Here is a 20,862-nt window from a genome sequence, read left to right on the forward strand (position 1 = left end):
CGGAAGGAACTTTTGAGTGATGTGGGAAATTGTCTCCAGCTCCTAATAGCTGTTTTAATTGTATTCCTTGCAGAGGGATCGGTCCAGATGTGAGCCTTCATTTTCCCTCCCTGGTTCCTCCGTTCGTGTGACAAGGGAAAAGTGAGACGTCTGTTTACATTTCCTGCCAAAATAAGCCAAGCGTCGGTGAGCATGTTACAAAGTGGACGTGGCGACGCGGCCTCGCGGGGTTTATTTGCGCAAGTCAAGACGGCGACACCTACTTTTGATTTGATTTGTTCAAAAAGAATGACCGCCGGCCTTCACGGACCCACGGGGGTGCCCGACCCACCCGGCTCAAGTTTCTGCAGCCAGACTCCACAATACGTTCCACGCATAACAAAGTGATGAAACACATCCTGAGCCTACGCTGTCAGAAATGGAGGTTGAGCAGGAGTCAAGAAGTGTCCCTCAAGGTACAATTTGCATTAATGTGGCGTATAAGGGCCAATTACTGAGCTCCGAGGTAACTGTTTGGAGCTTGTTCAGGGCCAAGAAAAGCACAGGTATGTTCTGCTGGTGGAAAATTCAAGTGGCGTCTTAGGCCTCAAAATACCACCCCTGTCACAAGGCGTTGTACCCTTAAAGCAAGGGTAGGGAACCCAAGGATTGCAAAGTAGTTGACTGACATTGCTCTAAAGGTCCAAACGTGTATTGAATGAATGAGTACTATATTCAGAATTTACACGTGCAACAAAAGTTTACAACATTGGTTTTATAGTGACGATTGCAAAACACAAAAGTGCCTTAATTTCATTAATTGCGCACTAATCGTGCACCATTCCCATCGGGTTACTGTAAACTAATTTGAGCTCTTTACTTGGATTTTGTTTGTTCCTTTTCATTTCTTCCATTCTGCCCCATCCGTTTTCTTAGCCGCTTATCCTCACTAGGGTCGCGGGTGTGCTGGAGCCGATCCCAGCTGTCAATGGGCAGGAGGCGGGGTACACCCTGAACCGGTCGCCAGCCAATCGCAGGGCACATGGAGACAAACAGCCGCGCTCACAATCACACCGAGGGGCAATTTTAGAGTGTCCAATTAATGTATGTTTTTGGGATGTGGGAGGAAACCGGAGTGCCCGGAGAAAACCCACGCAGGTAGGGGGACAACATGCAAAGTCCACACAGGCGGGGCCGGGATTGAACCCGGGTCGTTCTCAGAGCTGTGAGCCCAACGCTTTACCAGCCTTCCCCACTGTGCCGCCCTATATATTGTATTGTATGGTAAACAATAGCTGTATATAAAAATTCAAATTCAGAGTAAGTTTTGGGGGACGCAGTGGAGCAGGTGGAAAGCGTTGGCCTCACAGTTCTGAGGGTTCAATCCTGACCCCGCCTGTGTGGAGATTGCATGTTCTCCCCGTGTCTGCGTGGGTTTCCTCCCACATGTAACATTAACTGGAGACTCTAAATTGCACCTAGGTGCGATTGTGAGTGCGGCTGTTTGTCTCTATGTGCCCTGCACATGTACCCCGTCTCCTGCCTGTTGACAGCTGGGATGGGCTCCAGCATGCCCCATAACCCTTGTGAGGATAAGCGGCAAAGAAAATGGATGGAAATTAAGGGGGGGGGGTTTCACAGGGGTAAATATTGAGAAGAAAAGTTTTTTTTTTTTTTTTTTTTAACTAAACTGCCGGGTTCTCTGTCGCATGACCAAGGGCCGAGCGCGTCTCTGGATCCGTTGCTTAGCGTCCGGAGGTCTCGCTGAGCAAGCGGCTGCCTCCCGCTCCATCTGCAGCCCCTGCGCTGTTTGCGTTTGCAGGGCCCTCCGCCTTGAAGTGGGCCTACACAAGCAAAGCTCCGCCATATGTGAGCAGCGGCCCGATGGAGAACTTGACCTTTTTTTTTAGGGATCCACCTTTTCTCCCCCCTTCGTCCTTTTTTTTTTTTTTTCTCACCACCCATCTTTTCTCAACATTCTGGTCTTTTGGGGAAGATGGAGGGCTGCAATTATCTTGGACTTCAGTCCTTGACCGCATAGAATTGCTCCAATTTCTCCTTCTCTTGCACGAACACTTCAAACATTTTCAAGTAGCTACAGTGGAACCTCCAAAGAAGAACCTCTAGAGTGGTTCGGTTTGGAATTTTCTCGAAAAATATACAGTGAACCCCCACTGATTTGCGAGTAGGCAAGCATTTTTCTGTACATAACTATCACTGGTTGAAAACGGACCTATACAATATTTGCGTGCTCTTTCTGTCACAACCTGTGTTTTGATTTGATATAGATTTATTTCAGTTTCATGTTATGGCTTGTTTTCTCGTTAGGTTTTCGTCTCCCGTTGTTCTCGTCAACTTTGTTCTTTGCGTCTACCGATCCAACTCAGTTAACTTGGGGGGGGGCGCGCTGGAGGCAGAGTTTGGCCGAGGCTGGGCTGCAGCCCAAAACGTTGCAGTATTGAGTAAGAATATGACAATATTTGGTACTCCCCTCAAGTCTGCTTGTGAGTTCACTTTTTCACTGATTTCTTTTTGGGGCTTAGGGGGAGGTGTGACCCATCAGTTTTTCGCTGAAAGCTTTTTAGGACCGCTTTTAAGCTCTCTTCGTAGAAGATCACTTTAATAATAATAATAATAATGGCAAGGAGAATCATTTCCATGTCTTGCCTCAAACCTGGAAATTAGCCGCTGACCTCGTCTTCTGGGTGGGCCGCCGCTTCTGTGGGCTTGCGTTGGATCATCTTCGGACCGTTGTGTTTACTGAGACAACACGCAAGGCGCGTCCAGGGAGGGGCCAGGCGTCGCATGGGGCAGCATCCTCAAAGATTATTCCCCCCACCTCAGTCTCGCCTTTAGCACCCGCGAACTCCATCACTGGTGGCGACTGTGGTCTGACATGACCACCCACAGCTCCGTGACATGAAAAGAACTTTCTTTTGACAAGCAGTACTTTGCTGAGGACACACTTAAGGCAAATTTGTGTTCAATTTACATCTGTGACAACCTTTTTTTTAACTATATTCTTTTTTCAAATCACAATATGTATTCGGAACCAGTATCCTGCACAGGACATAATTTATCAAGAAAATCCTCCTGGTTCACTCTTTGTGAATTTTCTATTCATGTTTATTCTCCATAGTTTATTTTTCATATTTGATCCTCTTTCTATGTTGTCCAAAGATGATACCAAAGCACTGTCTAGATCAAATTCAATAAAAAATTGAAATATGTTCAAGTGATACGTCTCGACTACGAGACAAGCTTTGTATGTCGGTGAGGAATTAAGTTTAGCCTGGGTTGTTAATGGAGATGATTCGCCACACATGCCTGAACAATACACATATACTTCAGGTGTATTGTTTTTCTAATATTTTCCAAGCTGCTTATCCTCACTAGGGTTGCGATAGTCCCGGAGATTATCCTGCCTAACATTGGGCGAAATTGTGCTAAACCTTGAACTGGTTGCCAGCCATCGGGAGTTGGAAATGATACTTAATAGTTTGGGTATCATAATTTGTTGATATGTTTACAGTTTGAACTACTCTAATTACACACGTCAAATGAACCGCTGAGCCCAGTTGAGCTCACTTGCTAACCAAAACAGCAGCACACAAAGTCTTTCATATGATTTAAAGTAGCGGGGCCGGGGTGGGCAGGCCCAGCCCCCAAAATTGAATAACGTTTTGATTGAACTGGACCTCCATCTGTTTTCTTTGCACCTTATCCTCACGAGGGTCACAAGCCAATCGCAGGGCACATCGAGACTCACAATCACACCTCGGGGCAATTTAGTGTCCAATGAATGTTGCATGTTTTTGGGATGGGGGAGGAAACCGGACCGCCCAGAGAAAACCCAGGCAGGCACGGGGAGAACATGCAAACTCCACACAGGCGGGGCCGGGATCACACCCGGGTCCTCAGAACTGTGAGGCCAACGCTTTACCAGCTGAGTCACCGTGCCGCCTGACCTGGACTTGTTTGGGAAAATGTTCAGTCAATCCCCCCCTCTGAAGAAAACTGGTCAAGAACTGCCATGGCCGTGCACTTGATATCATTTTATGTCATATTGTCATTTTGTGAATGTGGATGAGAAGCTCGTCTTCTATTTAAATGCTTTGCTTCTGATCAAAGCTCCGTCAAGTTTGATGTGAGGCGACTTTGAAAAACGCAGTACAGTAAATTACAAGGCGGCACAAAGTCTCGACATCACGAAATTGCAGAGCACCTGAGGTGGAGAAATCTCCCCCGCTTCTCCCGCTCTTGTGCTAAAGCGGTAAACAACTTTTGATTTCAGCGACGCGCACCTGGAAATTTCCACACACGTGTTGCATCAAACTTAAGCATCGGCAATAACTGCCATTTTAATTACATATCTGACTTGTATCTTTCCCCAACGGGCGTACTTGCACAATCTACACGAGCGTTATTAAATTGTTTGCCGTGTTTTCCCCCAAAACTTTATGAAGACAAGGCATGTTGGGTATAAATTGTCTCACGGCACACCGCCACACCAAAAATATCTCAAAAGTGTCGAGACCCTACAGTTATGTAAATGAACATGAACTTAATCAGAGTGAAATCTGGGCGTGTTTAGTTGAACACAAAGATTTTATTCAGTTGAAAGAATAGGAAGCGCTTGATTCATAGGTTAATGGTACCTTCTGCTATCTAGTAAAACAACTTTTATTTGCTTTGCATGTCGCTGACATAGATAGATCAAAATCAGGCCAATAAAAATAAACTGGATCATTTCATGTGCAGCGGTTGCGATTCGTTGGTTTGGTTTGTGACACCGTTCATGTGACACGTCCCAATAATATCTCAAGTAGTTACACACACATCCAATTGGAATATAAAACAAGAAATCACATCAATTCTATTTCAATTGCTTTGCATGCAGGTGAGAAATATTATAATTACGTGCAGTATGTGGATCCATCACAGCAAAAGAAAATAATAGAAGAAACACAGGATGAACTCAAATACCTGTCCAGTGGTATCAATCAATACTGAGCCGCAGTATCACATTTGTTAGTGCTGACCAATTCCATGCCAATTTCGTCAAAAATTCCAAAGTTCTTCCTCTAAAAGAAATTCTAAGGAGGTCCCGTCCTGCCCCACAACAGGAATCAACCAAAGCCTTACCTTTTTGCAACCTCCAGTGGCCTTATTAAATGTTGCAGTCTACGCGACATATTCAGTAATAAATTCAACATTAAGACAAAGACAAGCCGTGACATCTAGGAACTCATAGTCATCAAATAACACTCGTTGTGGAATTTTTCTACATTACGTACTTTCCTCATTCCAAATTCTCAGTGCATGCTCCTCCTATATTCCAACTTCCAAAACCTCCAAAGTCAGACTACAGTATTTTCTGGCCCAGCAGTAATGTCTCAAAATCAAACAAAACCTTTAGGTTTGTTGTCATACGAGGAAAAGAAAACTTTGCTACGGTCGGCAACCTCGCAGGTTTCCAGCAATCTGCCGTTTGTTGATGGGTCACGATTGAGCTCGTGCACCGACGCCGAAGTCAATATTTTCACCAACAAGGAATTGGACCGTTAACCCGCTTCCGCTTGTCTTGGACAACTGGATCTACACGTGGATCTGGTGAGGAATTTACACGGAAAAGTTTATAGTATATACTTTATCTGTTCTCAATCAGGAATAAATCCCACATAGTGATGGAGGCACTCAGATTTTTTCAATACAAATACCAATATTTCAATAAATGACCCCTGGTTTTACACAAACTCGCATTTATTAACTATGATTTGGGGGGAGGGGGGGGGAGAGACAGCGAGTCGGCTCCTCCGTACACGACGCGTGTTGCAGCCACACATTAATCTTTGGTTAACCTCTCCGTGACAGACGTTTTTTATTTAAATATGCATTGTTCTCAAATGAGTCCAATGCGTATTTAAAAAATGAAATAAACCGCTGGGATAGACTTAAGCCCCCATACAAGGGTAGTGTGTTGCGGCCAAACGTTAACCTATGTAAACATCACTGTGACCGACGGTTTATTTTCTTTTTTTTGAATATGCATTGGACTCATATGAGAACAATGCATATTTAAAAAAAAAAATAATAAAATCTGTCAGGTAGAGTTTTACCGAAGTTTAACATGTGGCTGAAACACGCTTCCGTTTACGCTGGAGATGACTACCTGTCGTTTCTGTTTATTTTAAACGCATTGTTCTCAAATGAGCCAACTTGCCAATATAAATACTTCTTGGTAATTTGAGGCTGAGAAGAATAATTCCTACCTGAAATGACGCGATCGCTACACAGGCGTGTGCGTATCTTGGTTGGGCACCATCCATCACGTTTAATTGCCAGAATCCGTCGATATTTTCTGGTCTTTTCAGCTGGTCTTCCTTAGAATGACCTCTTTGAATATCTGTCTCGTCTGTTGTAACAACCAACAGCACGACAAGTCTCGGGTATTGTGAATTTTCTCCTCCGGTTCGATGTCCCCAACACTGTCGAGCGGCTCTGTTTGACCCGCAATATGGCGCTGTGAAAATGGTGACGTCACGTGCACGAGCTCTATTCTAACACTGTTCAAATTCATCATCTTATTTCCCTTTTTTTTTTTTTGGGGGGGGGGGGTCTTTTCTGAAATATTACCACAGGATGTCACAAGGCCTACGCCCTGTCTATATCAAAAGTGTCGAAGAAGTATGTTGAAGTGATGATACATATCATAAAAGAGAGACGTGCTCTGTATGCGGGTTTAGCCTGGGTTGTTATTGTTATGGAGTCTTTAGCGCATGTACGCATGCACATTTTTTTCAATAATGATGTGTTTGAAATGTCCGATGGGCCCACACAAAAGTCACATTAACTTTATATGATTTTCAAAGGGAAAACACGTTTTCACTTAATGCTCTGCCTCTGACTTTGGAGATTTTTCCGTTACTGTGTACGATGGAGCACAAACAACTCGGCACTGTTATTCCAACCTCCTCTTTTTTTTTTCTTCAAGCTTCGCTTAAAACAGAGCTGGAGCGTTTCTTTTCTGCCTGTTTTCTCTCCACGTACTCCTGAAGACCGTGCAGCATGGACTCGGAGTAGAAAATCTTGAGCGGGATGGAGTTTAGTAACCAGCCCTGCGTGTGTACAGTGGACAAACACATCTTCATGTACAGTGCATCCACAAACAGTTGGCAGTGCTTCGCTTTTCCCGCATTGTTAGTTTACAGTCTTATTCCAAAACTGAGCACATTTTTCACTTTCGAAATTCTGCAGACAAAACACTATCATGATATTTGTAAAAATGTATGAAACATAAAAATAAGAAAACATTGTCATAGCTAGGTATAGAACTAAGTTGATTAGATAGATAGACAGAAAGACAGCTAGGCGGATAGCCGGCCAGATAAATAGATAGATAGCTAGACGGACGGACGGACGGACAGCCAGCCAGATAGATAGATAGATAGATGGACCGACATACAGCTAGACGGACAGCTGGCCAGGTAGATAGATAAATAGATAGATACACAGCTAGACGTACAGACAGCGAGACGGACAGCCGGCCAGATAGATAGATAGATAGATACACACACAGACAGACAGCTAGACGTACAGACACACAGCGAGACAGACGGACGGACAGCCGGCCAGATAGATAGATAGCTAAATAGATAGAAGATGTCATACTTTATTCATCAATTATCACAACATCAATATTGACACATGCTGTACAGCAGGGGTCTCAAACTCAATTTACCTCAACTGGACCCAAAGTCTAGGCCGCAGCCTTGGAGCACATGCACGGGGAATTTAAAAAAAATACATTTTTAAAATCAATTCTTCTCCCCAAAAAAAAAAGTTAAACAAGGATGGAAGTTGTCTGCAAAACACCTCATAAAACTCTCCATAGCAACACTGGCCCCAGCACTCCTGCGACCCTTGTGAGGATAAGGGGCTAAGAAAATGGATGGATAGCTATAACTTTCACTCAATTAAAAATGTTTTTCTGCTTGTACAGTTGCTACAGTTCGCCGTCTAAAATTCAACGTCTGTGCCAGCAGGCAGGGTTACTTCAGGTCAGAACCAAACAGCCAGCCAGTCCAGTTACGCTTTCTTCGTCACGTGACATCAGATCCTAAGAAAGCGTAACTGGATTGGCTGGCTGTTTGGTTCTGGCCTGAAGTAACCCTGCCTACTGGCACAGACGGTGAATTTCAGACAGCGAATTGTGGCAACTATTGAAAATGCGATCACTTAACATTTCAAATTTTTAATCCTGGTGGCACTAATTTACTTCCATACGGGCTTGTCAGCTCCGCACACAACGCTATAAAAGTGGCGTTCACACAAAATACGAGGGCCGCACTAGAATTTCATTTTCATGTTACGGTTTGGGCCACAAAATATTGTCTCGCGGGCCACAAATGTCCAGCGGTCCGCCAGTTTGAGACCCCTGCCATGCGGTATAGATTCATGTTAGAAGCAACCAACAAAGTAGAGAGTGGTATTGAGGAGGAATTAGAAGAAATTAATTTCGTCTAAACGAGAGAAAACAGTAATGTTGTGTGTTGATTTATTGTAATAAAAATATGAATATGCTTCAGTAATAGGTACAGTGTACGGAATTTGATATGAGTAATAGCAATAGTACAACATACTGTTTTTGAAGCTAGAAAAAATAAATGTAAATATGCGTGTGCAACAATCAGTACAAACTGAGAGGTAAAAATATGTATCAAAAGGGGCTAGCATGTATGTTAACATGCATAATATTGAATATACTGTACTTATGTTGTATCTATCTCGTTATTGGACATTGCCCAAGAAGGATTTGTCTCACTCACAGTTGTTATATAAATGACTTGCGAATAGTATGAAAGAAATCTTCTTACCAGCAACATGTGACGGACGGTGCCATAAGTTTTGTCCCCGGCCGTGATGTACTGCATGGAACTCTTGACAAAGTCTTGAGGGGACAACATGACCATGTTTGTCTGCTGGTAGCCCACCATTCGAGTGGAGACCCCGAAGGGTGTCACTGCCTGAAAAAGCAAGACGAAAAAAATACGAGGTCAAAGGGATCGCTTGCATATCCCTTAAACGTTCCCATTTTCTTCCTGTGAATCGTGTCGTCGTTGTTGGAAGCATTGAGGGGCCGAATTGCTTCACTCGCTGTGTTTTGTTTGAATAGATATTGTAGTTTTCAACTGACGTCACACACCTTCCGGTCTAGAGAACGGCCGCCGTTTTGAATGGGTGAATTCGAGTCAACCCAGACAGTGGTGACGTGGTTGTAGGCCTCCAGACCTTTGTAATTCTTTAGTATGTCCGCGGTACACGCGCTTGTCGAGATGAGGAGATAGTGGACGATGTCTGGATAGGTTGCCGACTCCCACATTCGTGTGCTCCATTTGTGTTTCTCCAATGCATATGGGTCGATATCGTCGATCAAAGCGCACTTTTTGTCCTAACGGTTTCTTGAAACAACATCTGATGAGCCGTGATAACTTTCCAAAGTATTTTTAGCCATCATGCGTCGTTTTTAACAGTTGTAAGAACATTTGTGTAACTCCGGTCTGTATGCAAAAGCCATAGAGTAAACGGCGCGTCAGTAGTGAAGCCATCCGACATGGCCGCATGCCCGGATGAGGTCAGGTGGTCAAAAACTATCTATTCATCCGACAATTAATTGGTTATTGGAATTTCTTTCCAGCTAAATCGACTCGTTAATAAATCCGTCAAAGCGTTGTTTAGAAAGCGTTCTTCAAAGATTTTCTTTGTTTTAAGAAATGCGCAACAGGGCCTGCTGCGGGTTCCCAACTCCTGCTTTAAATGTTTGTAGACGGTCTCCGCACCTGTATAATAACACCTTTATCCTTGTATTCCCCGTGAAGACCTTGAGAAAATCTCTCCACAAATATCTGCAAGAGTGCCACAAGAGAGAAATATGTTATTAGCAAGCAAAGAGACTCTGAAGGCTTGGATGCGTAATACCGTCGTACTCACTTTGGACGCAGCGTACAGCGAGTAGAGAGGGAACGGAATGGAAGCAATCCCCGATGCGATGTTTACAATCACACCTTTTCTCCTGCAGTAGCATTCGTAGTACACAAAAACTCAGAAAACACCCCGACACGTGTCATTTTTTGGCCACATCGTTAGATACCCCTGCACTGCGCAAATTACGCTATTGTAAGTTGTAACACTCATACCGTGAGTTTTTTTTTTTTTTTTTTTTTTTTTTTAATATTGGTCAATTTTCATTCTCAGCGTGAGGGTCTGTTGACTTTTAATGTTGGCTTGTGCTGGCTCAATGTAAATTTCAACCTCAATCATAAACATATAGTTTAATGAATAGAGCTCGTGCACCGACAACTTTTGTTTACGTCGCCATATTGCCGGTCTAACAAAGCATCGTTCAATGCTAAGTCGGTTGGAGACGACGCGAAAATATGTCTGATGGCACGACGCCCAGAGTCTTGTCCGATACCGTTAGACATTTAGAAGGTGAAAATAAACGACGGTATGTTGAAAAATTTGATAAACTTGGCATAGAGGACCCGTATTTAATGCTGAAATCGGCGATAAGAAATTGGACTGTTAACCCGCTTCTGCTTGTCTCGGACAACTGGATCTACACGTGGATCTGGTGAGTAAGTTGTCGAGAATTACACGGAAAAGCTTAAAAGCGTATAAAAGTCTGAATGCATTCAAATACGTCGTTGCTGGATCTGTTCTCAATCAGGAATAAATCCCATATAGTGATGGTTTTGGCGGCTCGTGAACACGGAAGTTAACCTTTGCCGGAATCCATAGATCATTTCAGCTAGTATTCAATATAAATACCAATATTTAAATAAATGACCTCTGATTTTACACAAATTCGCATTCATTAACTTTGATTGGGAAAAAAAAAAGACAGAGTCATCTCCATGGAACGTTCACGGAAGCCATTGCGGCCACACTTAACCTGCGTAAACTTTAAACAACAGACAGTTTTTTTTTAATACGCATTGTTCTCAAATCAGGTAACTTGGCATTATAAATACTTCTTGGGATTTTGAGAGTGAAAAGAATAATCCCTACCTGCTTCCTAATTCCTATTAGGTTGGGCACCATCCATTACGTTTAATTGCCGAAATCCATCGATATTTTCAGGTCTTTTCAGCTGGTATTCCATAGAACGATCTCTTTCGATATCTGTCTCGTCTGCCGTGACAACCAACACCACAACAATTCTCGGGTATTGTAAATATTCTCCTCCGGTTCGACGTCTCCCACAATGTGGAGCGGCTCTGTTTGACCGGCAATATGGCGCCGTGAAAATGGCGACGTCACGTGCACGAGCTCTATACCAGTCGCACATCCGGGCATGGTTCTCTTGATCACCGGATGGGCCTCGCTGATGCAGGTGTACCTAATGAAGTGGCCTGTGCTGACTCATTGTCATCGATTAAAAGTAATCATTGCACTGTAATCATTCAATTTGTTACATCAAATGAAGGAAATCTGGACAGGGAACCTGTTTTCCATGCCTGGAAGGATTATTTTGCACATCTGTTGGAGGGTAAAAACAAAACAAACCAAAAAAAGATATTTCAGGGCAATGCATTTGTGTCGTAAAAGAGAGAGAGAGAGAGAGAAGAGAGAGTGAGGAATAGTAACTCCCCAAAGTCAAACAAAATGCATTCTGTGACTTCCAAGTTGATCTGTCCATCCATTTTCGAGGGTCTTTGGGAGTGCTGCAGCCTATCCCAGCTGTCATCGGGCAGGAGGCGGGCGGGGTACACCCTGAACTGGTTGCCAGCCAATCGCAGGGCACATGGAGACAAACAGCCGCACTCACAATTGCACCGAGGGGCAATTTAGAGTCTCCAATGTTGCATGTTTTTGGGATGTGGGAGGAAACCCACGTAGGCACGGGGGAGAACATGCAAACTCCACACAGGCGGGATTGGAACCCCGGTCCTCGGAACTGTGAGGCCAACGCTCTCACCAGTTGCTCCACTGTGCCGCCCTTCCATGTTATTGTAATTTCAAATCAATTTCCCCCACAGGAAATAATGTGAAGCCAATTCATTAATTCCAGACTTAAACTGTTGCACTTTGTTTTATTCATTTATTTATCTTAATTTAATTCCTCACTTTCATATACGTTTGAATGGACATTGATCACTGTGTAATAAAACGTAATCAAACTAGAATCAAAGTAAAAACTGTCACTCTTTGAAGACCCCTGACAGAAACGTACCATGGGGAGGAACGGCATGTTTTTTTGCAAACCGTTACTGCCATCTAGTGGTGTGTACTGTAAAATAAAGTGGGCTGTATTTAGATTAGTGTCTGCTGGGTAAAAAGAATTTGTGTATTACAGTGCATCCAAAAAGTAGTCATGACACAACACTTTCCTGGAATGGAAATGTTGGCATTTTCCCAAACTTGTTAGAAATAAACCGTATGCTGTTCAAAATTATTCACAGCCTTTGAAAAATATCTTGCTTATTATGCACCTTTGGAAAACTTCAACTTTTTTTCCCCCCCCTACATTTTGAGGAACATAAACATAACATACAATGGGGGGGGGGGGGGGAGCACTGTGAATACTTTTCAGATGCGTGATAATAGTTCTGATGGCGGTTTACATTTTTGACGCGACATTAAGGCATATTTTTTGAATGAACTCCAAATTGTATCACATTTAGGACTTGCCACTGCAAATACGCACTCTTACCTTCACCATGGTTTTCACGTTGCAGTTGATCACACTCGTGATTATCTGAAAGGGAAAGTAACAATTATTGTCCTCATCATAATGAATAACTTGGGTTAAGGCATCCATTTGGAAAGGTCCCTCCTACTTCCCGCTGTATGCAAAAGTGGTGAAAATTACGCAGTGTCTGTGTTAAAATACAAGTACTGTACTATTTTGGCTCATGTGTGTGTTGCAAAAACAAAAAACTGCACTATATTTCCCCCGTTTATTAACTTGCATATTAGTGCTTGAACTGAGAAGAAGAAAAAAAAAAAAAACATTCACATTCAGGTGTCAAACTCAAGGCCCGGGGGCCAGATCCGGCCCGCCCCATGATTTTATATGTGGCCCGCAAAGGTCAAATCACGGGTGTCAACTTCCAGGATTTTCGTCCGAGTCTGTACCAACATTTCAAATCATCATGTCGTGAATGATCATGTTGAGATAATGGAGGCAATTTTGTGTTATCAAATGTCAGCAATAGTTGAAAAATCCATTACCCTTGATTTCTGATTCCAAAACGAATTCATACATTTTCACGAGGAAGCAAGATGAGGCGGTTAAAGATTTTTATGGTTTCACAGTCATAATGGCTCTCTGAGGAAAAGCGTAACTTTAGTGTGGCCCTCGACAAAAACGCGTTCCACACCCCCGCTGTAGAGCATTGTCCTCACAGTACCTACGACTGGGGTTCAAATCCCCACCCAAAAACATGCAACATGAACTTGGCGCCTCTAAATTTCCCCGTCGATGCGATTGTGAGTGCGCACGTTGTCTGTTGCCACGTGCCCTGCGATTGGCTGGCGACCAGTTCAGGGTGTACCCCGCCTCCTGCACCATGACAGATGGGAGTGGCTCCAAGCACTCCCGCGACCCTCCTGAGGATGAGCAGCTCGGAGAATGGATGGATGGATAGCATTGGCTGGATTAGTAATACTAATTCTAATAGTCATTATCCAAGCCGCTTATCCACACGAGGGTAGCTTTAGGCAAAAGGCAGACAACACGCTGCCAGTCAGTCGCAGGGCAGCTATCGAGACCGTCACTGACCAGGAATCGATCCCAAGCTGGCGTGTGGACCACTTCACTGTCAGTGACTCCGAATTCTAATAATTCATGATAAAAGGTCTTAGATGGGGGAAATGTTGCTATTGTCAATTGTGGCCGGTTCAAATTTGGCCATGTCGCTGCTGTCTCAGCTTTTATTCTCAATCGATCAAGATCTCCACGCAGGTTGAACATAGTCACAATTATTACCTGAAAATACAGAAGTCACTTCATCAAATGTAGGGAATTAAAATCATAACAAAGATACTTGAAAACTCTACTTAAGTACCCAGCGCTCTTACACAAGACTCGCAAAATTTTTTTCGTCATCCAACCCTCTGCCCCCCCACTAACCTGGTCCAGGTCTTCTTCTTCGAGGAATCTGCGAGGGACCACGCTGGGCAGCATGCCCACATTGTTAACTGGCACACAATAGAAAGAACATTCATTTTTCATTGATTGCATTTAATACTGACCCCCCCCCCCCCTTGCCCCCCATTATAAATTTGGCTTACGTAACCAAATCATCTTCCATAAAAAGGCTGTAAAGGGCACCTAATACGCCAATGTCCAGGTACTTAAGCTGCTCCTCAATGTCGCTGAAGATGTTGTCCTGGATGAAGTCTGCCACGATGACTTTTACCATCCGGCCGGTACTTTCGCCTGCGCACGAACACGCGTGCTTGTATATTAATACACAAAGCCATGCAACAATGGTAGCGCTGAAAAAAAAATGGTGTCATTCTTACTTATTTCCTGGGCCACCTTGTCCAAAGTCTCTCTGGTTCTGCTCATGATAACCACATTCATCCCTTGTTCAGCCAGCTAGTAATGGTACCAAATACGTCGGGGGTAAAATATATGCAGTACTAGTAACAAAAATAAAAATGTAGTAGGGGAATTTTTCAGTGAATAGCTCAGAATAGGTTTTACACACAAATAGGTGATGATTTTTAAAAATAGTGTAATGCAAATACATATGTGTGCGTAATTACAAAGTTACAACTGTTACAACTCAAACTTTTTGTTTCCAGGACCCCTTGAAGGTGACAATTTTTTTTTCCAAGGTCTGCCTCATAATTTTAAAGCCCATTAAACATGATATAATGTAATATTTACACCCCTGCGGCACGGTGGAGCAGCTGGTAAAGCGTTGGCCTCACAGTTCTGAGGTCCCGGTTTGAATCCCGGCCCCGCATGTGTGGACTTTGCATGTTCTCCCCGTGCCTGTGTGAGTTTTCTCTGGGTGGGCACTCCGGTTTCCTCCCACATCCCAAAAACGTGCAACATCAATTGGACACTTTAAATTGGCCCAAGGTGTGATTGTGAGTGCGGCTGTTTGTCTCCATGTGCCCTCCGATTGGCTGGCAACCAGTTCTGGGTGTACCCCGCCCGCCTCCTGCCCGTTGACAGCTGGGATAGGCTCCAGCACTCCCCGTGACCCTCATGAGGATAAGCGGCTAAGGAAATGGATGGCCGGATGGATGGATTCATATATTCTTTGAGGTCAAAGTTGCTACATCACGAGAATAAAGTCATATATTTTCAAGAAAACAGTTCGAACACAACATTTTGCTATGGCTTAAAATCTGGTGAGAAAAAAGTCACGACATTATGATATTAAAGTAAACATTTAGTGAGAGGGAAAAAGGTCATATTTGAAGTTTGAAGAGAATTTGAAAAATATAAAATGAGACCAGATCATTATGACTGTATTCCATTATACTGTGCCCTAATCCCCCCTCCCTTGCTATGGCTACATTTCCGTAATCATAACATTATCATCGATGTATTATGAATAACACCGTGATAATAATCATTCATCCATCCATTCATTTTCTGAGCTGCCAATCCTCACAAGGGTCGCTCGCTATTTTCGGGCGGGAGGCGGGATACACGGTCAACTGGTCGCCAGTCAATCGCAGGGCACAAATAAAGTTTAGAGTCATCGATGAGCCTACCATGCAAACTCGGCACAAACTGGGCCGGGTTTTGAACCCCTGGTCCTGAGAGCTGTGAGGCAGGCGCTGTACCCGCTACCCCATCACGTCGGCCTGTGCTCCGCAGGGTATGAAATTAGTTTTTCGCAGACAATACAGCATCAGTGCGTACGCGCTTCCGTGTTATCGAAAATGGAAGCTGCAAGAATGACTTACCGCCAAGGCGTATTGTCTCCCGATGCCCTCTGACGCTCCGGTCACCACTGAAACAGCAACAATTTTTCCTTTTTTTTGAATGACTCGCCACATTCTGTCATCACCTCATTGTAACAACACGCAGCGTCGTGAATCAACAGAATGTCCAAATGACGGCTCGGCTCGACTGACTCATCGGGTTGGAGTAACGTGCTGTACTTACAGCATGTTCCTCTGATAAAGAACACGCTGAGAACAAACAGGAACTACAGGACAGTACCCGCGTCTGAAGGCTTGCTCGTCTCTCATCTTCTGAGGCTCCCGATACTCAGATAACACGTTTGAGTATGAGCAGCCAAAAAGAGAAAGACTGGACTGAAGAGCAAACTAAGTCATTGGAGAAGTCATATTTTGACAGGTGCACAAATATGGACATGTTTTCTTGATGAAAACAAAACTGAGCGCCGTTCCTAAAACTGCAAAATATGCACAACATGTAACACAAGAGCATCCAGGGATATCTATGAAAACATTTTTCTTGAGGATGTCACACAGGGCGCATTTCTCAGTCCACATGTATTTTGATCCATACACTACTTCAATATAGCCATCCAGCCACCATCCATTTTCTGAGACGCTTATCCTCACGAGGGTCGCGGGAGTGCCGGAGCCTATCCCAGCTGTCAACGGGCAGGAGGAGGGGTACACCCTGATCAGCAGGTGGCACGGTGGAGCAGCTGGTAAAGTGTTGGCCTCACTGTTCTGAGGACACAGGTTCGATCCCGGCCCAGCCTGTGTGGAGTTTGCACGTTCTCCCCGTGCCTGTGTGGGTTTTGTCCGGGCACTCCGGTTTCCTCCCAAAAACATGCAACATTCATTGGACACTCTAAATTGCCCCGAGGTGTGATCGTGAGTGCGGCTGTTTGTCTCGATGTGCCCTGCGATTGGCTGGCGACCGGTTCAGGGTGTACCCCGCCTCCTGCCCGCTGACAGCTGGGATGGGCTCCAGCACTCCCTGTGACCCTAGTGAGAATAAGCGGCAAAGAAAATGGATGGAGGAAACCGCAGCGCCCGGAGAAAACCCACGCAGGCACGGGGAGAACATGCAAACTCCTCACAGGCAGGTCCGGGATCGAACCTGTGTCCTCAGAACAGTGAGGCCAACATTTTCCAGCTGATCCAGCGTGCCGCCTAGTGTAAAATATAATTTTTACATTTCTGAATCTTATGAGATACAAAACGTGAGCTGTCGAGCTGAAAGCTGCGCGAAATTCCGCGAGTCCAGATAGTATCCATGGAACATTTTGTTGTTTAGTCCATATAGATGAATTTATGTTTTGGAATTACTATTAGAAACAATATAACAATGTCTCTTTGCAGATCAAAAATGTATACTTCTGAATCCCGAGCGACAGTACATCCATGAAGCGAATGACTGCGAAACATCCAAAATATTTAAGGAAGCTCATTCATCCAGAAACCTACCGTGAAATCCATCTGTGGCACATTTCTTACTGCACATTTACTACGTTCACAAATGCATTTTCTTCACCGCCGAATTATTGTTTTGTTTAATGCATCTGAAGTCGTTATCACTCAGAGTGAGAGAAAAGAATCCAGATAGCGGTCGTTATCGGAATTGCTTTGTCACAATAAGATACACAGCAAATGTCATCAAAATACAATACGTTACTGTTACAACTGAGTTCCCTCCAAAGATGAATTCATGACCGGTTGCTTTTTTTTTTTTTAGTTTCTGACCAATAACATAACTCACTTTTACATTTTATACTCGTACTTTGCTCTTTGTAGGAATCAGGTTTGTCAGTAGTAATGTGTCAATCATATGAGAAACTCTGCAGATATTCACGCATTTAAGGAGAAGCTGAAATCACCGTTGCGCTATTCTTTGGGAAAGAAAATGATTTTTTTTTTTTTTTTTTATTAAACCTCACCCAAAACCTCTCATGAGGAAATCAATTTTACAGGGAAATGTTGGACCACTTTCGGCAGGAAATTGAGGGCTCCTCTGTCCGGACTTTCATTATGATTGGAAATGATTTTAACGTCGAACGCTGTCAAACAGCTCGAAGAGAAAACGGTGCGTGAATCGCCCCGAAAAATAAAATAAAATCAGGCAGGCATTAAAAGATTCAAGCTTGCGAGACTCAAATGCGGTGTTGGATTCCTGTGGGTCGCTCAGACAAGTGCCGGTACTGGGAATGGAGCAGGCAATTCGAGACTTGCAGCACGCTGGTGCAACTGACTACAGCGTTGGCCTCACACTTCTGAGGACCGGGGTTCAAATCCCCGTGCCTGCGTGGGTTTTCTCCGGGTGGACGCTCCGCTTTCCCCCCCACATCCACAAAACATGGCTTAATTGGTGTCTAAATTGCCCATAGGTCTGATTGTGATTGCAACTTATGTCTATCTCTATGTGCCCCGTGATTGGCTGACAACCAGTTCAGGGTGTACCCTGCCTCCTGCACGATGATACAGCAGCTGGCATAGGCTCCGGAACTCCCGTGACCCTTGTGAGGATAAGCCCCTCAGAAAATGGATGAATTCTAGCGGCACGGTGGATCAGCTGGAAAGCTTTGGCCTCACATTTCTGGGGACCCGAGTTCAATCCCGGTCCTGCCTGTGTGGAGTTTGCATGTTCTACCCGTGCCTGCGTGGGTTTCCTCCGGGCACTCCGGTTTCTTTGCACCCCCCCCCACCCCTCCAAAAAAAACAAAACATGCAACATTAATCGGGCATTCTAAATTGCCCCTAGGTGTGATTGTGTCTATGTGCCCTGCGACTGGCTGGCAACCAGTTCAGGGTGTCCCCCGCCTCCTGCCCGTTGACAGCTGGGATAGGCTCCAGCACTCCCCGTGACCCTCGTGAGGATAAGTGTCAAAGAAAATGGATGGATGAATTCTAGACTTGTGGTCTGGGTTGTTATTTAAGAAAAGAAGAGAATGTATTTATTTTTATTTTTTGCCAGCGTGTCAGATATAAACACAGTCCTGTGAGTCATTTTACTATGTGGTTAGATTTAAAAACTAAGATTAAGCAGAGTGACGAAGTCTTAACTCTCGCTTTAGTATTTCATGTATCCTATTAGACTCATGCAAAATGTAGATCTGGATGTAGGTTAAGAAGTTGAATTGATGTACTCATCAAAAATGTTCACCTCGTGACCTGGAAGAGATTTAGGAATCCAGGTCATACCCATCCATCCATCCATCCATCCATTTTCTCACTCGGGTCGCAGGCGTGCTCGAGCCCATCCCAGCTATTTTCAGGCGAGAGGCGGAGTACACCCTGAACTGGCTGCCAGCCAATCACAGGGTACATATAACCATAACCATAACCTTTCACACTCACATTCACACTTAACGGGCATGTTTTTGGAATGTAGGAGGAAACCGATTTACCTGGAGAAACCCCACGCGAGGATGGGGGAGAACATGCAAACTCCACACGGGCGGGGCCGAGATGTAAACCCTGGGGCTCAGAACTCTGAGGCGGATTTGCCAATCTCTTACACCGTGCCGCCTTCGTCGTAATGCATCCATCCATTTTCTTTGCCGCTTATCCTCACGAGGGTCGCGGGGAGCGCCGGAGCCTATCCCAGCTGTCAACATGAAGGAGACGGGGGTACACCCTGAACCGGTTGCCAGCCAATCGCAGGGCACAGGGAGACAAACAGCACACCTAGGGGCAATTTAGAGTGTCCAATTAATGTTGCATGTTTTTTGGAATGTTGGGAGAAAACTGGAGTGCTCGGAAGAAACCCACGCAGGCACGGGAAGAACATGCAAACTCCACAGAGGCAGGAGCCGGGATTCAACCCGGGTCCTGAGAACTGTGAGGCCAACGCTTTACCAGATGATCCACAGAAATAAATGTAAAGAAAATGAATAAATAAGCAGAGGGGGTGTTTCAAATTCCCCAGTATGAAATCGCAGACCGGGCCACCATTCTGCGTGCCCAAGCGGATGAACAGGACAGGTGCCACGGGAATGATGCCGGAAACGTCTCAGTTGTTTATTAAAAAAAACATGTTTTGGCTATGAACAAAACGTGTTTGAGAACTAAATCAAAGTGGACTGAGCAACGTACTCTGTTGGACACCCTTTGTGACACCGTTGTGAGTGGTGAATGGAAAATAGGCTGGGGTTGACTGGCAACTGATTTTTTTTTTTCAATACTGTGCATGTGATTCATACTACCTAGGTCATAAATCATACTTTTAATAGCAAACACACTTACCTGCCCACTCGCCCATGGACGAAAAGAAAGACTTTGGCACTGGAAAGCACCTTTTGGGAAAAAGCATCCTTGTGAAAAGCAGCAGCTTGACTCCGTAGTAGATGACGACCAGAGCACCGAGAGTGGTGAAAAACCATTCCATCAGGGTCTCCATGCTTGTCCGGCACCTGAGGCACACTCTGCTGCTCCTGCTGCGTATGAGCTCCGGTCAGGATCTCGATGAGTGATCCAAGCAAAATAAATATACACAGAAAGTAGTGATCGTCCTCCCGGAGAGGACACTCCCTTCTAAGGAACAACACGCTGTCTCTCTCCAACAACCGCTGTACATGTCGTCTCTGCCAGCGATTATGGCTTAAGGGCATGTGACTCTCGTTGGAATGAGTATTTTAGCACGGAGAGGTAAAACTTGAAATACTGCATTTGTCACAGTGGCGTTGGGACTGACGGGTTGGTCGCTCGCAGGTCTTTTGCGCCGTGCGTATAAAGTATTCGCACCCCGGTTCAGATGGGGAATTTTTTTGTGATGTCGAAAAATGAGAGAAGTAAAACTTTGGATAAAATTGATCTTTATTGTGATGTATAATCTGTACAGCTGTGTGTTCACTGTCTTATAACTGCAGGTATGTCTGTGTTCAGAATCAACCAATCGCATTCAAAGTCATGCTACCAATTAAAGTGCCTCAAGGTTCAGATGTTCTAGTT

At 44.5% G+C, this 20,862-nt stretch overlaps 1 protein-coding gene across 1 annotated transcript; it reads right to left on the reverse strand.

Moving 5' to 3' along the window:
* Window positions 1-5,755: 5,755 nt before the first annotated feature.
* On the reverse strand, window positions 5,756-20,549 carry hsd17b3 (hydroxysteroid (17-beta) dehydrogenase 3). Its single transcript, XM_061817635.1, has 11 exons — window positions 20,158-20,549; window positions 15,919-15,965; window positions 14,512-14,587; window positions 14,318-14,425; window positions 14,117-14,184; window positions 12,695-12,739; window positions 11,486-11,520; window positions 9,970-10,051; window positions 9,819-9,884; window positions 8,856-9,005; window positions 5,756-7,097 (listed from the first exon to the last, which is right to left on the reverse strand). Exons 1-11 carry the CDS (start codon window positions 20,309-20,311, stop codon window positions 6,969-6,971), a joined length of 960 nt encoding a protein of 319 aa, XP_061673619.1. The 5' UTR covers window positions 20,312-20,549; the 3' UTR covers window positions 5,756-6,968.
* Window positions 20,550-20,862: the final 313 nt, after the last annotated feature.

The sequence above is a fragment of the Syngnathoides biaculeatus genome, chromosome 4 (genome assembly GCF_019802595.1).
Source record: "Syngnathoides biaculeatus isolate LvHL_M chromosome 4, ASM1980259v1, whole genome shotgun sequence".
Classification (NCBI taxonomy): Eukaryota; Metazoa; Chordata; class Actinopteri; order Syngnathiformes; family Syngnathidae; genus Syngnathoides; species Syngnathoides biaculeatus.